We start from the raw sequence: 14,873 nt of genomic DNA, 5'->3' as shown, positions 1-14,873 counted from the left end.
GAAAGAATAAAGAAGGTGTCACTTAGGAGAACTTATACTTGATAGGCTTAGCTTATTCGAAATTGAATGGAAAAACAGTTGCTAAAGTAAAGAAATGCCATAGGATTAAGATACCCGCACTACGTCACTTGCAGGCATCCCATTGTAAATTGTTTTCAGTAATAATGTTTTTTTTCTCATAGGAGAGTGGAGCTTTTGTGTATGGCTGTATGAGCTTTTGGGATAAAATCGCCAATGGTATTGCTGGAATGTTGGTCCAATATATACACTCGTAAGTTTCTATTTCATGATTTAATACAATAGTTACAAACTTGGAAGAGATATAGGGCAGATCATGAGGATTAAAAATTGTATAGCAATCCATGACCGGAAATATAATATCACACGTCCCTAGGGGTGCTTCCGGTAAATTAATTTTGGTGATTAGCTCACCAAGCCATTAAATTACAATATAAAAGCGATTTCAAAATTTTCTTGAAAGCAATTTTGATCAACAATTATTATATGTAAAGTTAACATAAATTTATAATAATTTAGATAAATAAAAATACAGCTTAAATGCGCATGAACAGGACGTTTATAATAAGAAAGTACCCCTATCGTCGTACGATGACGTCTACTGTCATGAGGTTGCTATGCTCTCCCCAATCTCTATGATGTGTCCTATCTCCTTTTTATTGTTTGCAACAGTTGAGCTGGATAACACAGTATAGCTCCAAATGTTTTGCTATGAATTTCGATTGAAACTTTTTACAAGTAATAAAAAGTATTTATTTTGGAATAGGAAATAATAGCTTAAAAAAATCACTAGTATAAGTATAAAATTTGCTAGTAACTCTTTCCCTTCTTTTATGAAAGCAAGAAACGTGTTATTAACTGTAAAAATTAACCTATTTATTAATTCGAATTCATTTGTAAGCTTATCCTAGCAAATGTAAAACGTGAGTCACTGGTAACGTATAAAAACAGCATTATTATGTTTGTAATAACTTATTAATTGCATTGATTTAAAACATTTCTATATGGGCAAAAAAAAGTCTTTCACAATAACTTTTGAACTAATAATCGGATTTTTACGTACTAGGACTTAATCTCAATAGTTCTATGGGGGGGACCTCAAATATGTTATATAATTAGTGAAGATCATATTTTAAGGTACGAAATCAGATATGAAAAGGTACTTTCCCTAAATAATTTTATCCTTTTTCTGACGAAAGTAGTTCAAATTCAACTGTAACCTGTTTGTAAATTTGTGATGTCTGTTCAACGTAAAAGGAATTATAAACCACTTATTCTATTGAGCACACTAACTTGCATAAATACAGACGAGCGACAAAATAATAGGAACACTTCTATACCTATGTAAACAATTTTTCTTTTGGCAACAAATGTTTTGGCAGATCTTAAAAAGCAAAACTGATGGTACGATTTGAAAGATCACGCTTGAAGCTTTTAGAAATGGTGGCCATGCAAAATTTGCATCCATCAAAATGAGCTTAGGAAGTTTAAAGCTGCCTTCCTTTTTTAATACCACTATAATTTTAAAAACATTCTGATATAAGTATATGGAATGAACTCAAAATTGCTGAATAGGGGTCGCTTCGCGACCCAGGTGCCCATTAAAATTAAAACACTAGGACTAGGACAAAATTGCTGGGTTTTCACGAGGTGGTACATGTGTTGCAGAATAATTCAGTGGTGAATGGGTGCATTAATTAAAGAAACCATAATTAATAACAAGTTTAATAATAAAACAATATGATACGAAAAGGGGCTCTCCAACAAGCCATCCAGTTCAAACCATTGCCTGCCACATAAGTGATTATAGAATTGTTGTGAGTGATTACAACGCCCTCTTCTGGTCAGGGAGAAATTCGTAACAACATGCGTAGCTCTTTTCTCTGAATTATCACTCCATTAATTTAATCTCAAATAAACACTCACAAATTAAAACACGGCAATTCATCGGCACCACGGTATGCGAGCAACCCAAATGGGTCGCAGCCTTGGGAACGATAAATTGGTACCTTTACAGAGATGCCAACTTGCTCCGGACAGCAAATATATATTTTAAAGTGGTAGTTTATCAATTGTAATTCTTGGTTTAATAAATTCAATTTTATAGATTTTTATCCACCACTATTTCTAAATAATTCGTAGGCTTATGTAATTCACCACTTTTTAGTACTTATGTCATGCTATGCCTTTTAAAAATCAATCAAAAATAGTCAAATATTCGCAAAATTTACTTTGTAGTTATTTACCGTTTTTTTAATTATTGTGGCGTGTCCGGAGCAGTTGGCATCTTTGAAATAGGGATATTACCAGGACGCTTGGGTCATCACTATAACAAGGTCACAACACTGTCGGTCACTGTGACTGAGTCACAGACAAAGCAGTTGCCGGACTATCTATCACTTATATAACCTTTTCTCTGTAGTTGACAGTTTTTGCTTTTTTTTCATTCTAGTGTAAATGTGTAATTAGATGTATATATTTTCTCCATTACTTTCTATTTTATTACACCAGAGTAAATGTTAATATTATTCTAACCCCTGTAAATATTATTATATTCTAATCTAGTTTAATCTCAATTATGTTTAATTTCCCATTGATTTCATTATATGTTCAACCGTCTGGTTTCGCAGTCATGACTTTACAATTTGGTCTTTGCAACCCCTCTGCCCCCAATTCTACTCCAACCTATTGCAAAATCCGATTATCCCCAATTCAAAAATCCGACGAATCAGTTAATGTCGCTTAGCGGCATCTCACTGAGATCTGAGCTACGTTTTAATGTTCAAAATTGCTAGCAAACTTGAGGGTAGTTTTCACAGAGTTCTCAATTTTTTTAAAAATTGGTAGCTAAAGTAAGATATATCTAGATGTTTTAGGCTATCAATAAATATTTTTTGATAGCTTAAAACATGGAATATAATATGGGTACAAAAATTAACTCGAGAATAACTTTGTAATTCACGAATAAAAGATAAATTTAAGTATTTTTCAGTAGTCATGAAAAATCTTATCTTATCTTGACCTAATTATAGAAAGTTATATATTTTAATTCCACCGTCGTTCTCAACATATCTCCGTAATTTCACAGACAGACGTTTTTTACAAATTTTTCAGTTTCTGCTCAGCAAAAAAAAAAAAAAATAAATAAAAAAANATAATAATAATAAAAAAATAAAAATTAACGACTAGAAAAAAAGCACTTAAATAGGAATACTATTCGAAAACTTATTACTAATTCGTCAAAATTTCGTTAATACCGCTAATGAAAACAATTTCGAAGTTTTGCGTTCATTGCTACAACAGATCGGCAAAAATAATAAAATTGAATGAAGCAGCCCCAATGATAACTGAGGTTACTCGATAAGTTATAAAACATTTTCATTATTTCATTATTTTATTATTTTACTAAATATGAAACTTTTATATTTATAATATAAGTGGTAGTATAGATTGTTAACTATTACAGACAATATTTCTACTGTAATTTCTCTTTATTCAAGGGTTTCACCCGCAAATATATATTTTTGGGAGGGGTCAAATCCCATTTTACCGAATGAAATTTCGAATTTGACCGAATCATAAATAACTATGTACTTCATTAGCTTCAATGAAAAACTATTTTGTTGCTAATATTTTCACTATATTTTAATTTTTTTCCACCAATATTTCCCCACCAATGATTAAACGACTTTAAACTTAATTAATTAATTTAAACTTAATTAAACTTGACTTGAAACTTGACTTTCATTTAATTAAACTTTAAACTTAATTAAAGGACTTTAAACTTAATCAATGAGATGCATTTGGTCAACTGGTAAGCCAATAAACAGTTCTGAGAAACTGGGGATCGATTCCCAGAACTTGAAGCCCTTTCAATTTCAGATTGATGGGTCAGATTGATGACCAGTTTGTCTGGGCAGTAAAGACTACCTGTGCACATTGCTGACCACATAGACATCATCAGCACTTGACATATTTTTGTTGTTGTTGTTAATTTACGTCGCACTAGAGCTGCACAATGGGCTATTGGCGACGGTCTGGGAAACATCCCGGAGGATGATCCGAAGACATGCCATCGCAATTTTGATCCTCTGCGAAGGGGATGGCACCCCCGCTTCGGTAGCCCGACAACCTGCGCGCGAAGTCGAGCACTTTACGGTAGCACAGTTTAACGAGGACCAATACCGCACACCCTCGGTCCCTACGCCGACTGATCCAAGTGGTCACCCACCCGTACACTGACCGCAGCTAGTGATGCTTGACTTCGGTGATCTGCTGAAAACCGTGTCTTAACGATCAGTCCACTGCGGGACTAACTATTACAGACAATATTTCAACTACAATTTCTCCTTATTCAAGGATTTCACAGGCAGAGGCCTCGCAAACTTATATTTTTGGGAGGAGGAATTCCCATTTTACCGATTTCGAATTTGACCTAATCATTAATAGCTATGTACTTCATTAGCTTCAATGAAAAACTATTTTGTTGCTAATATTTTCACTATATTTTAATTTTTTCCCACCAATATTTCCCTACCAATGATTAAACGATTTTAAACTTAATTATTATTGTCAATGAGATACATTTGGTCAACTGGTAAGCCAATAAACAATTCTAAGGAGCTGGGGGTCGATTCCCAGTCCCCGTCCTGTGCACAATGCTGGCCACGTAGACATCATCAGCACTTGACATATTGAAGGGCCCCAACCTCCAACAACAATGGGCTGTTACGAAAATGTCTCGCTTTCATTATAGTCAATAAAAATATAGATAATGAATCATTTGATAAATAAATGCAACATTAAATAAGTAAATAAATAATTGGCAGCTAACTTGAAAGTTTAATTCTTCACTATCACACGAATCGAAAAGTTGATAATTTAATAATCGGCAAATCTCCGGTTAGAAATTTAAAAAAATAGGTATCCAGAGAAAATCATGTTTTAAAATAAAAATATAGTTTTAGTAGTTAAACATTTAGAAAAAAATTATTAATAAAAAATTTGCGTAACTTACTAAAAATTGATTTATTTGTTGAATTTAAAAAAAATAAACCAGCATATAAATAGATTAATTAAAAGTGATTAGTTTAAAATTACTATGCTATAATTTGCAGTTCAAATTTATCATTACGTTTTTTTTCTAGTCTTTTTAAGGAATTTTCTTAGCGCCTCCCACCAATTTAATGGACTCACAATTTCTATCTGCACACAAGAATTTAAATTAACAAGAAGGTTCCGCTTCCAGCTCGCTAAGCCCCAAAATTTTGATACACTTCCCTTCAAGAGATCTTCTCACTCTTTTCTCCAAATTCTATTTAATATTCCCATTTTTATGCCTTGATATTTTCTATAGTTTATTATCATTATATTAAGGGCTACGCCCACTTCTATGTATGGCTCGGAGCTTTACAATTTAATTACTCCAAATAAATAAGAGATTTAAGCAAATTAAGAAGCATTGATCACACATATGGATAATTGACTGAATGTGAACAATAGCAAACTTCCTAGCTGGAAGAAATTCAGAAAACTTCCTCTGTATCACTCCGCTTATGTTATGCTTACGAGGCGAGGTGTGAACAGGCTTAATATTCTGGGAAGTTTTATTATTGTGATTTGTGTTTAAAATCACGCGTAAATTTTTTTTTACCATACATAAGAGTTTTTTGTAATTTAAAAATTCCAACAGCTCGTGAGCCTGAAACAAATTTAACAATATTAATGTCACAGCATAAATAGAAAGTAAGGTTGCCCATGCTTTGAGTGTTATATCTTATTTGGTCATCCATTCCAAGCAGAAATTAATATGATGTTAGGTTTGACAAAAAATAAAATAGAAATTAAACCGTAACGATAATATTTGTTTGAGAGTTAAATATCATTTTAAGAGACACGAAATAAAAGTAAGAACTGATATAAAATGATTACAAGTTGGATTAGTTACCATTAATCAATGCAATCGTTCATTCGTATTATATTTTTACTTTCAATTTATAAGTTTAAATTTTGTGTTTTCGTCTTATGCAGTGAAACATGTCAAAACTGTGATTGGTTCTACAAAGATGTTATGTCGTACGGAGTTGGTGGTACTGCTATTCTTGCAAGTTTGGTGCTGGCAACGCTGCTTCCCGCTAATCTAGGAAAAAGAACATCCTCATACAATGGTAAGTAGGCTACTAATAGTTATAAATCGATCTAATAATTTCGCGCAATTATTTTTTTAAATTTATTCTCTCCACATCGTATCAAGATATAATGGATGGGAAGAAATAATTGTTCTAACTCGCATCCCTATGATTTTGATTCGAACTCAGAAGACAAAGCAACACTTTTGTCAAATATTATAGGTTTTCCACGGTCTAGGTAAACATGAGGAAATTTTACTACTGACCACTAACCAGTTGTAGCATTTTTTACGCGGGCCACTTTTACGAACATTTTTCCTGATTGAAAAGAATTTTTGATAATAGAAGTCATTTTTTGAAGCATTTCTTAAAATATGGAACATAACAAGGTTCATTTCTAGAATGAAGAATAATTTTTACGAAACAAGCTTGAAATAAAGTATAAATATTATAAATAATCATAATTATTCCATTTTTATCATACATATTATAAATAAACATAATTATTCCATGTTTATTTCACATATTATAAGTAATCATAATTATTCTATGTTTATTTTAGATATTGTAAATATTCATAATTATTCCATGTTTATTATACATATTATAAGTAATCATAATTATTCCATGTTTATTACATATTATAAATAATTATAGTTATTCCATGCTTATAATACATATTACAAATAATAATAATTATTCCATGTTAATTAAAAAAATAATGATTATATTAAAATGCACGTGGATGCATTTTCGACGAAAAAAGTGGCTTTTGGGTGATAATTAGTAGACAAATTTTTATTCGCCATTTGTTAAATTAAATCGCCATGTGACCGGTGGTGACCGCTAATTTTGTCCTATACCAGCCAGCCATTACAATTGCTGTAGCACGACGGTATTTCTACTTTTCAGTTGCAATTTTGATGACTAGTATAGTGGAAAGAAATTCTGAGGATATTAATTATATCCAAGAATTTTGAATATTGTGCTGACCTTTTGGGCTCTGGGGTGCAGAAGCAGTGTTCCAATTGGGTAGTCAGCCCAACGCGGAACCCCCAGTGTTTAGTTTCCAAGCCTGCTTGGTACTCATAATGAATAATCATTAATTTTAAATCGTGTATTTAATTGAGTGCGTTACAAAATGTAAATCTTTGCTTTTCATTTTAGTGGTAAAATAGTTTTAAAGTGCGAAATTTTACCTGTTACATAAGTAATTTTCATTTGCATATGTATCATTAAATTTTATGAAGAAAATTTCTGACTTCGCAGCTGATCTATATCAATTACGTTTCGCCCCACCCCCTTCAGCCAAGAAACGGACACACAAACTAATCTAAATTTGCTAAAATTGAACTGATTCAGCCTTTTAAATGTAATTATATAAATCTAACTTTAATTTATTTGTAAAATTTCTTGTATGATTAACTTCTTAGGAAGAAAACAAACGTTTCATATAAAAATTAACTGTTTATTTAGAATATAGTAGTATCTAATATTGATAAAATTGTCAAGTTTAGCATTTTTGAAGGCTTATTGTTTCATAAAATATGTGATTATTTAGCGTAGTGTTTGAATATAATAGATACTTTGAATTTTAAAAATGAGTTTTTAAGGTTGAAATAAAGTATAAAGGCTTACAGTTTTGAAATTTCGTTGGCTCAAGTCCTCTAGTCGGTTACATCTTATTAAGTTTTGGAGTTAATTTTTGTTTTGTTTTTGTCGAGAAAATTCTTTCTATCAGCCAATCACAGACTGTCACTCGAAGATTAGATATGGGGCCTCTAAACTTCGTTAATCCCATTTATTTACCTTAAGAAATGTTGCTTTGTGATTTGCATATAAAAATATTTTTACATGAAAATTATTATTATTATTATTCATCGATAGTTTTGTTTTGAGTAACTTTTTCTTTTTCAGAAATAGTTGATGTGACTCCAGAGCAAGAAAAAATTAACTACCGTTCAATTGACAAATGCACAGAAAGTACTCCAATTTTGCAAGAACGGTGAAACAATACTTAGGAATTTTAGAAGTACATGAAAACAAGGAAATGGAAATAAGACCGAGGGATTCGTAGTCAAAAAACTCTTAAGAAATCCCAGAAAGCAAATTAAAACTGTTTTTTTAATTTTAGTAGTTTTGTATACATAAAAATTGATTGTTTGATTTATTTTGTATTTTTTTAAAAAATGATCATTAAAACAAAAACAGGACTTTCCTTTGATGCAGAATTTTTATCAATACTAGAAATACTGAAACTTAGTATATACCTATATTGTCAAAAAACAGGCAAAATAACTGCATTGTAAAAAAATAAATGTGTAAAGAAATTTTTTAATTAACTTTTAATATTTTTTATATTATTTACAGGTATATAACAAGTTATTAGTAAATATTAACAATAAAAAAAATTTACTTCACTTGGAAGAAAAATAATTTATGCATTATTATTTGTGCATTTTTCGCAAATGAAAAAGCAGTTCAAAATCAATCCAACTGATTTCCTTGGGCAATCTAGTGTTAAACATATTTTTCATACTTTTTTTCGTTATTTTTTTTAAATTGCTCAAACGTGTAGTTGGATCGTGTATACATAGTAAATTTGCATTGTGTAAAATATTTTAAAAGACGTACAAACTATTTAAAAAAAAAAACAAGTGCTGTCCTTTGTTTATGGATATATTTAATAAAGTTGATTGATTAATAATTTTAAAGAATTTAATATTCTTAAGCATTGATGCTAAAATTGTTATATTTTTAGTGTTTAAACTGTTTAAATAAAACTGTTATGTATAAAAATGTAGTTTCGTTTATTTTTTAATCATTAATTTTTATACTCACGAATTACTTAGGAGAACAAATTTTTTGTTGCATTTACACAAGTATTTGGTCTAAACTACTTCGGGTGAGAGGATTTTAAATCTGAAATGATAAGTTTAGTTCCGAAAGCTACAGAATTTTTCAAATTGATATTTTTATTTTACTTTATTTTTTCCTGAATGAACAAGCTCATAAAGAACGTTTAAATTTCTATACATACATAAGTACTTATCTCCTCGTTTGAAATTAACACTTAGGGCAAAAAAACAAAAATAAATAAATATGAGAGCCCTTAACGTATATCATCTTAAACTGAAATGTATTATTGCTCTCTTCCTACCATTTCCTACGTAGCAGAGAGGTGGGGACACTTAGTGTTGACTAAAAAGAATTTTTAAAAAAATTCGGGTTATGAATATCTTATTAAATTGCGTAAAGACTATACCTTGTAGGCAGAAACTGGATGCATATTTGAAATCAGCGACACGAAAATGTCAAAGACTCGATCAAAAATCTCAAATTTTTTGTTCCCTAATGTCATCAAACAAATGTAAATTTAAAGATAAAAAATACATGAAATTTGTAAGTTCATGGGTACCAACAGTTTTTTTTAAACTGATATTACTACCAGATATTCATTACTTTAATTACATACCTACAATTACATAATGGAAAAAATTTCGCATAAATAATTTTTTTTTAAAATTCTTCGGAGAAATATTTTTACTTGTGCATATAAAAATGTTTTTTTTTGTACAGCTAAAAATTATTTTTACACGTCAATAACAAAAATTGACATTTAAAAATTAAATTTAAGCTAATAAACCAACAATTTTTAGCAAAACTTGTACATTATTGTGAAGATTTATATATTTTAATATATGAAAGACAAAAACTTTTTTTCAATTATCAAAAAGCATTAATTAATTAATAAATAAAATTTTTAAATTCAAATAATTTTTCTGTTTATAAATCGCAGTTGGATTTTATCTGATACATAATCATTATTAATGGTTGTATGATTAAAATAATTATTAATATTCTTTATTATTACTATTTATTATTATTAATAATTATTTATTAATTAGTAATAAATTATTGATAAATAGTTAATTATTCTTCAGTGTAGCACAAGTGCAAAAACCTCTTGACTCCTTTGGTGAATGCGTATGATGGACAATTCATGAATTATCTTTAGTTTTATGCGACGAGGAGTCAATTTGAATGAGGATCAATATTAAAATGTGTGAGTAAAATTTTCAGAGAGAATCTATAGAAATATCTATACTTTCTAATTTTAAATACATTAAAACTATTTTTTAGTCCAAAATAGCCAAGTCTGGAGTATAAAAATGTTTAAAGAGAAAGGATAATCTGAGAATAATCTCTTTACAACGAGTGATCAATTAAAACCTGGTTCCTTATTAAGATATAGTTTCTAAAAATACCCATATATTTTTAAAAATAAGAACAGATTTCTTTTCGTTGAAAAAAAACCTTATTAACAGCAAAACATGTTAAGTCTACGGCATGTATTGTGTTATATGAAAATGGTTGCTTTGTGAATTGCTTATATTTTTTTCCCCGAAGAAAGATCAATTTGAAATTGGTTCCATATTAAAAAAAATGCACTTAAAATTATTTGAAATTACACATATATGTTTGGAAATATAAATAAAAATCTTTTAAAATGAAATTCTTTAGTCCAAAAAAGGTAAATTCTGCATAATAGTATATACATAGCAAGGGCGCCGGCAAAATAATATAAAAGGGGGTGCAACCCTCTAACAAACTACCCTCCCCTCCCCCCGAAAAAAATTAAAATATTCTGCTATTACAGATTGTTTTGTTATTACATATACTTTCATCTGTTCATTCTTTCAAGATACATTTCTTCATTGTTAGCAGGATATTTAAAAAAAAGTACGAATTTCTTGTACTTACAAATTTTGCCCAGGGGCGATCGCGCTGGCGCTGGCATAGCTACTGACTTAGAAGCACAAATAACTACAAACAGTAGTTTCGTATACTAACGTGTTTGTGNAAGTATAAATATTATAAATAATCATAATTATTCCATTTTAATCATACATATTATAAATAAACATAATTATTCTATGTTTATTTTACATATTATAAGTAATCATAATTATTCCATGTTTATTATAGATACTGAAAATATTCATAATTATTCCATGTTTATGGTACATATTATAAATAATCATAGCTATTCCATGTTTATAATACATATTATAAATAAAAATAATTATTCCATGTTAATTAAAAAAGTAATGATAATATTAAAATGCACGTGGATGCATTTTCGACGAAGAAAGTGGCTATCAGGTGATAATTGGTAGACAAATTTTTATTCGCCATTTGTTAAATTCAATCGCCATGTGGCCGGTGGTGACCGTTAATCTTGTCCTATATCAGCCAGCCATTACAATCGCTATAGCACGACGGTATTTCTACTTTTCAGGGGTAGCAATTTTGATGACTAGTATAGTGGAAAGAAATTTTGAGGATATTAATTATGTCCAAGAATGTTGAATATTTCAAGGAATCTGGATGTAAAAATTAACTGAATGATGATGTCTAGAATATTTTTTTCTAAATTTTAAATGAACTGGAGCAAAAATTTTGGAAAGAGTAGAGTCCCTATATATAACGTTATTAGACAGTTACAACACACAGATTCAAAATAGTCAGAAAGAGAAATATTGGTGAATCTTTTGCCATGCCGGGTGATGCTTAACTCAACACTCGCATTATTTTTCACACTCTTTCTGCTAGAGAGAACGAGTGGTCTGTCAGGTCCGACCGTAGCAAAAGCATTGTACAGATCCATTGACTTTTTAATACGTTTTTTATATGTTATATATAAAAAATATGTTGTTTACATTAGCTCCATTGCAGTGTGTTTTTATGCCAATCACAAATAATTTTAGATACCAGTTTATAGTCTGAATACTATAATACTAGTGCTCGAGTTTGGTTGTCCTGAATCGTGGGAGCCTCCCTGGCCGAGGGGTACCACCCGCTAAACGATGTGCGAATCACGGAAGGTGGCGGGTTCAAATCTCACCGGAATCCTGACCGTATTCTTTGTTATGTCCTTTTCAAAATTCTTCTATCTGTCCTTCTACTAGACAGTGGTTTATAAGTCTAAATTGAGCAAACAAACCTGCAAATGTATGAAATTTCCATAAAGCACGAATCATCCGCTTGCATTTCTATTTCGGCTGCACTACTTTTAAACTATTCTCTGTTATAAATGTAAATTTTTTATTTTACTATTTATTAATGTAGCAGTAATTGAATTCTGCGAATTGTCTAAAACTCAGTGACGTGACAACCCAAATGGGGTCAAGGCCTACTCTACCCATCTCAGTTTTCTTTTGGGCTTTCTCCACTTTATATATGCAAAATTTACTTAGTAGTTATTCACCGTTTTTTTAAAAATTATTTTGGCGTGTTCAGAGCAGTTGACCTCTCTGCACTTAGAAAGCAATGTAATTATATACAATGAGAAAAAAATGAAAATATGAGATATATATTTATGAAATATTCTAGCATTTTATTTTTCAATACTCGAACTAAGCAACTGAAACCTTCAAAATCTGACATCAATTGACATTCTACGTTTGTTCTTTCTATTACTGCTTATCGGCAACAGTTGTTTATCGCTTGTTTCATTTGAGATAACGATATCGAATAACGGATCGAAGTATTGACTGTACATTCCTATTTATTATTGATGTGATGTTTGCATGCTTACTCAAAATTTTGTCTAAATTACGATGGCGTCAAATTGACGCATATCCGTAGAGATAGGTATACCACAAAGAGAATTTCAATATTTCAACGCTTTTGAAGAAAATAGACTTCAATATATATATACCTTGATCAATGGATAAAAGTCATTACAAGAGATAAAATAAAAATGCAAACAGGTTTTGTAATTTTCCTTATGAAATGTGCCAAAATGACGCGTCCCGTAAACCTAGTGTTAATTACCGTCAGAAATGTTGTTTAATGATTTGCATCTAAAAATATTTTTGCATGCAAATTATTATTATTATTATTCATCGATACATTTGTTTTGAGTAGCTTTTTCTTTTTCAGAAATAGTCGGTGTGACTTCAGAGGAAGAAAAAATTAACTACCATTCAATTGACAAGTGCACAGAAAGTACTCCAATTTTGCAAGATCATTGAAACAATTCTCAGGAATTTTGAAAAGTACACGAAAACAAAGAAATGGAACTAGCAACGAGGGATTCGCAGTCAAAAAACTCTTAAGAATTCCTCGAAAGCGAATTAAAATTGTTTTTTTTATTTTAGTAGTTTTGTACACATAAAAATTGATTGTTTGGTTCACTTTGTATTTTTTTAAAGAAAATAATCATTGAAACAAAAACAGGAGTCTGTGAGATAACATTAAAATAGAAGTGATAATATTAGAAGAACCAGAAATTATTCCCCCCCCTATAAAATTTTTCTTGATTCCAAATTTAAAACTTTCCTTTGACGCAGAATTTTTATTAACACTAGAAAGACTGAAACTTAGTATATACCTATATTGCCCAAAAGCAGCAGTCAAAATGATTGTATTGTGAAAGAATAACTAATGTGTAAAGAAATTTGTTTAATTAATTTTTAATATTTTTTCTATTATTTACTGGCATATAACAAGTTATTAGCAAATATTAGCAATAAAAAATATTTACTTCACTTGGAAAAAAAAATTATTCATGCATTGTTACTTGTACATTTTTTGCAAATGAAAAAGCAATAAAAAATGACTTCCTTGGGCAATCTAGTGTTAAACATGTTTTTCATACTTTTTTTCGTTATTTGGTATTAATTTAGGTAAAAATAAGAGAAAAATATTATATTTAGCATTTTAATAAATTTTAGTTATGAAATAGAGCATGAAACACCGGTGTTTTTTTCTGCGTTAAAGGTAAAATCTTCCAAACTCACGGCTAACATCCAAACAATAATTCTTCAAATCAACACTTATTTACAGTTGTTTAAGTCTAAGAGAATCAGTTATTCATCATTGAAATTTCTTCGATTTACAAAATTAATTATTGATAAATTTTTAATATGAATGAAAAATAAATTTTGAATTTTATATTTCATTTCAAATATAATTCCAACGATTTAACGAAATTTTTTTAGTGACTGTTAGATTATTTTTTATAATTAAAAAGTATCAAAATATATTTGGGCTTGTGATTAGAACGTCAGAAAAAATATATATATAAGGGACATGGGTGTCCCATCTGCGTAAAAGGGTTAATTACATATAAAAAAATTGCTCCAATGTGTAGTTGAATCGTGGTGTGAAAATGTGTATACATAGTAAGTTTGGATTATGTAAAATATTTTAAAAGACGTACGAACTATTTAAAAAAATCAAGTGCTGTCCTTTGTTTATGGATATATTTAATAAAGTGGATTGATTAATAATTTTTAAGAATTTAATATTCTTAAGTATTTATGCTAAAATTGTTATGATTTAAATGTTTAAACTGTTTAAATAAAACTGCCATGTATGAAAATGTAGTTTTGTTTATTTTTTAATCATTAGTTTTTATACACACGAGTCACATAGGGAGGGGAACAAATTTTTTGTTACATTTATGTAAGTATTAGGTCTTAACTAATTCGGGTAAGGGGATTTAAAATCCGAAATAATAAACTTAGTTCCGAAAGCTACAGAATTTTTTCAAATTGATATTTTTATTTTACTTTATTTTTTCCTGAATGAACAAGCTCATAAAGAACGTTTAAATTTCTATACATACATAAATACTTATCTCCTCGTTTGAGATAAGTATTATTGAAATAACACTTTAGGCAGAAAAATAAATAAATATGAGAGCCCTTAACGTAT

At 29.6% G+C, this 14,873-nt stretch overlaps 1 protein-coding gene across 2 annotated transcripts in view; it reads left to right on the top strand.

Moving 5' to 3' along the window:
* LOC107441782 (major facilitator superfamily domain-containing protein 12-like) overlaps positions 1-14,538 on the top strand; it is a 39,359-nt gene extending 24,821 nt beyond the window's left edge. Inside the window, exons 9-11 of one of the 2 annotated variants that reach the window (XM_071186442.1) lie at positions 183-271; positions 6,049-6,185; positions 13,095-14,538. In XM_071186442.1, the coding sequence (XP_071042543.1) occupies positions 183-271; positions 6,049-6,185; positions 13,095-13,186 (318 nt within the window). In that variant the 3' untranslated portion in view covers positions 13,187-14,538. Of the gene's footprint in view, positions 1-182; positions 272-6,048; positions 6,186-8,063; positions 8,946-13,094 lie in introns of those variants that run through there. The other variant, XM_043054356.2, reaches the window with a different exon arrangement.
* Positions 14,539-14,873: the final 335 nt, after the last annotated feature.

The sequence above is a fragment of the Parasteatoda tepidariorum genome, chromosome 10, assembly GCF_043381705.1.
Source record: "Parasteatoda tepidariorum isolate YZ-2023 chromosome 10, CAS_Ptep_4.0, whole genome shotgun sequence".
Classification (NCBI taxonomy): Eukaryota; Metazoa; Arthropoda; class Arachnida; order Araneae; family Theridiidae; genus Parasteatoda; species Parasteatoda tepidariorum.
The sequence above is the reverse complement of the archived record's forward strand: the minus strand, read 5'-3'. Positions and strand labels throughout refer to the sequence as shown.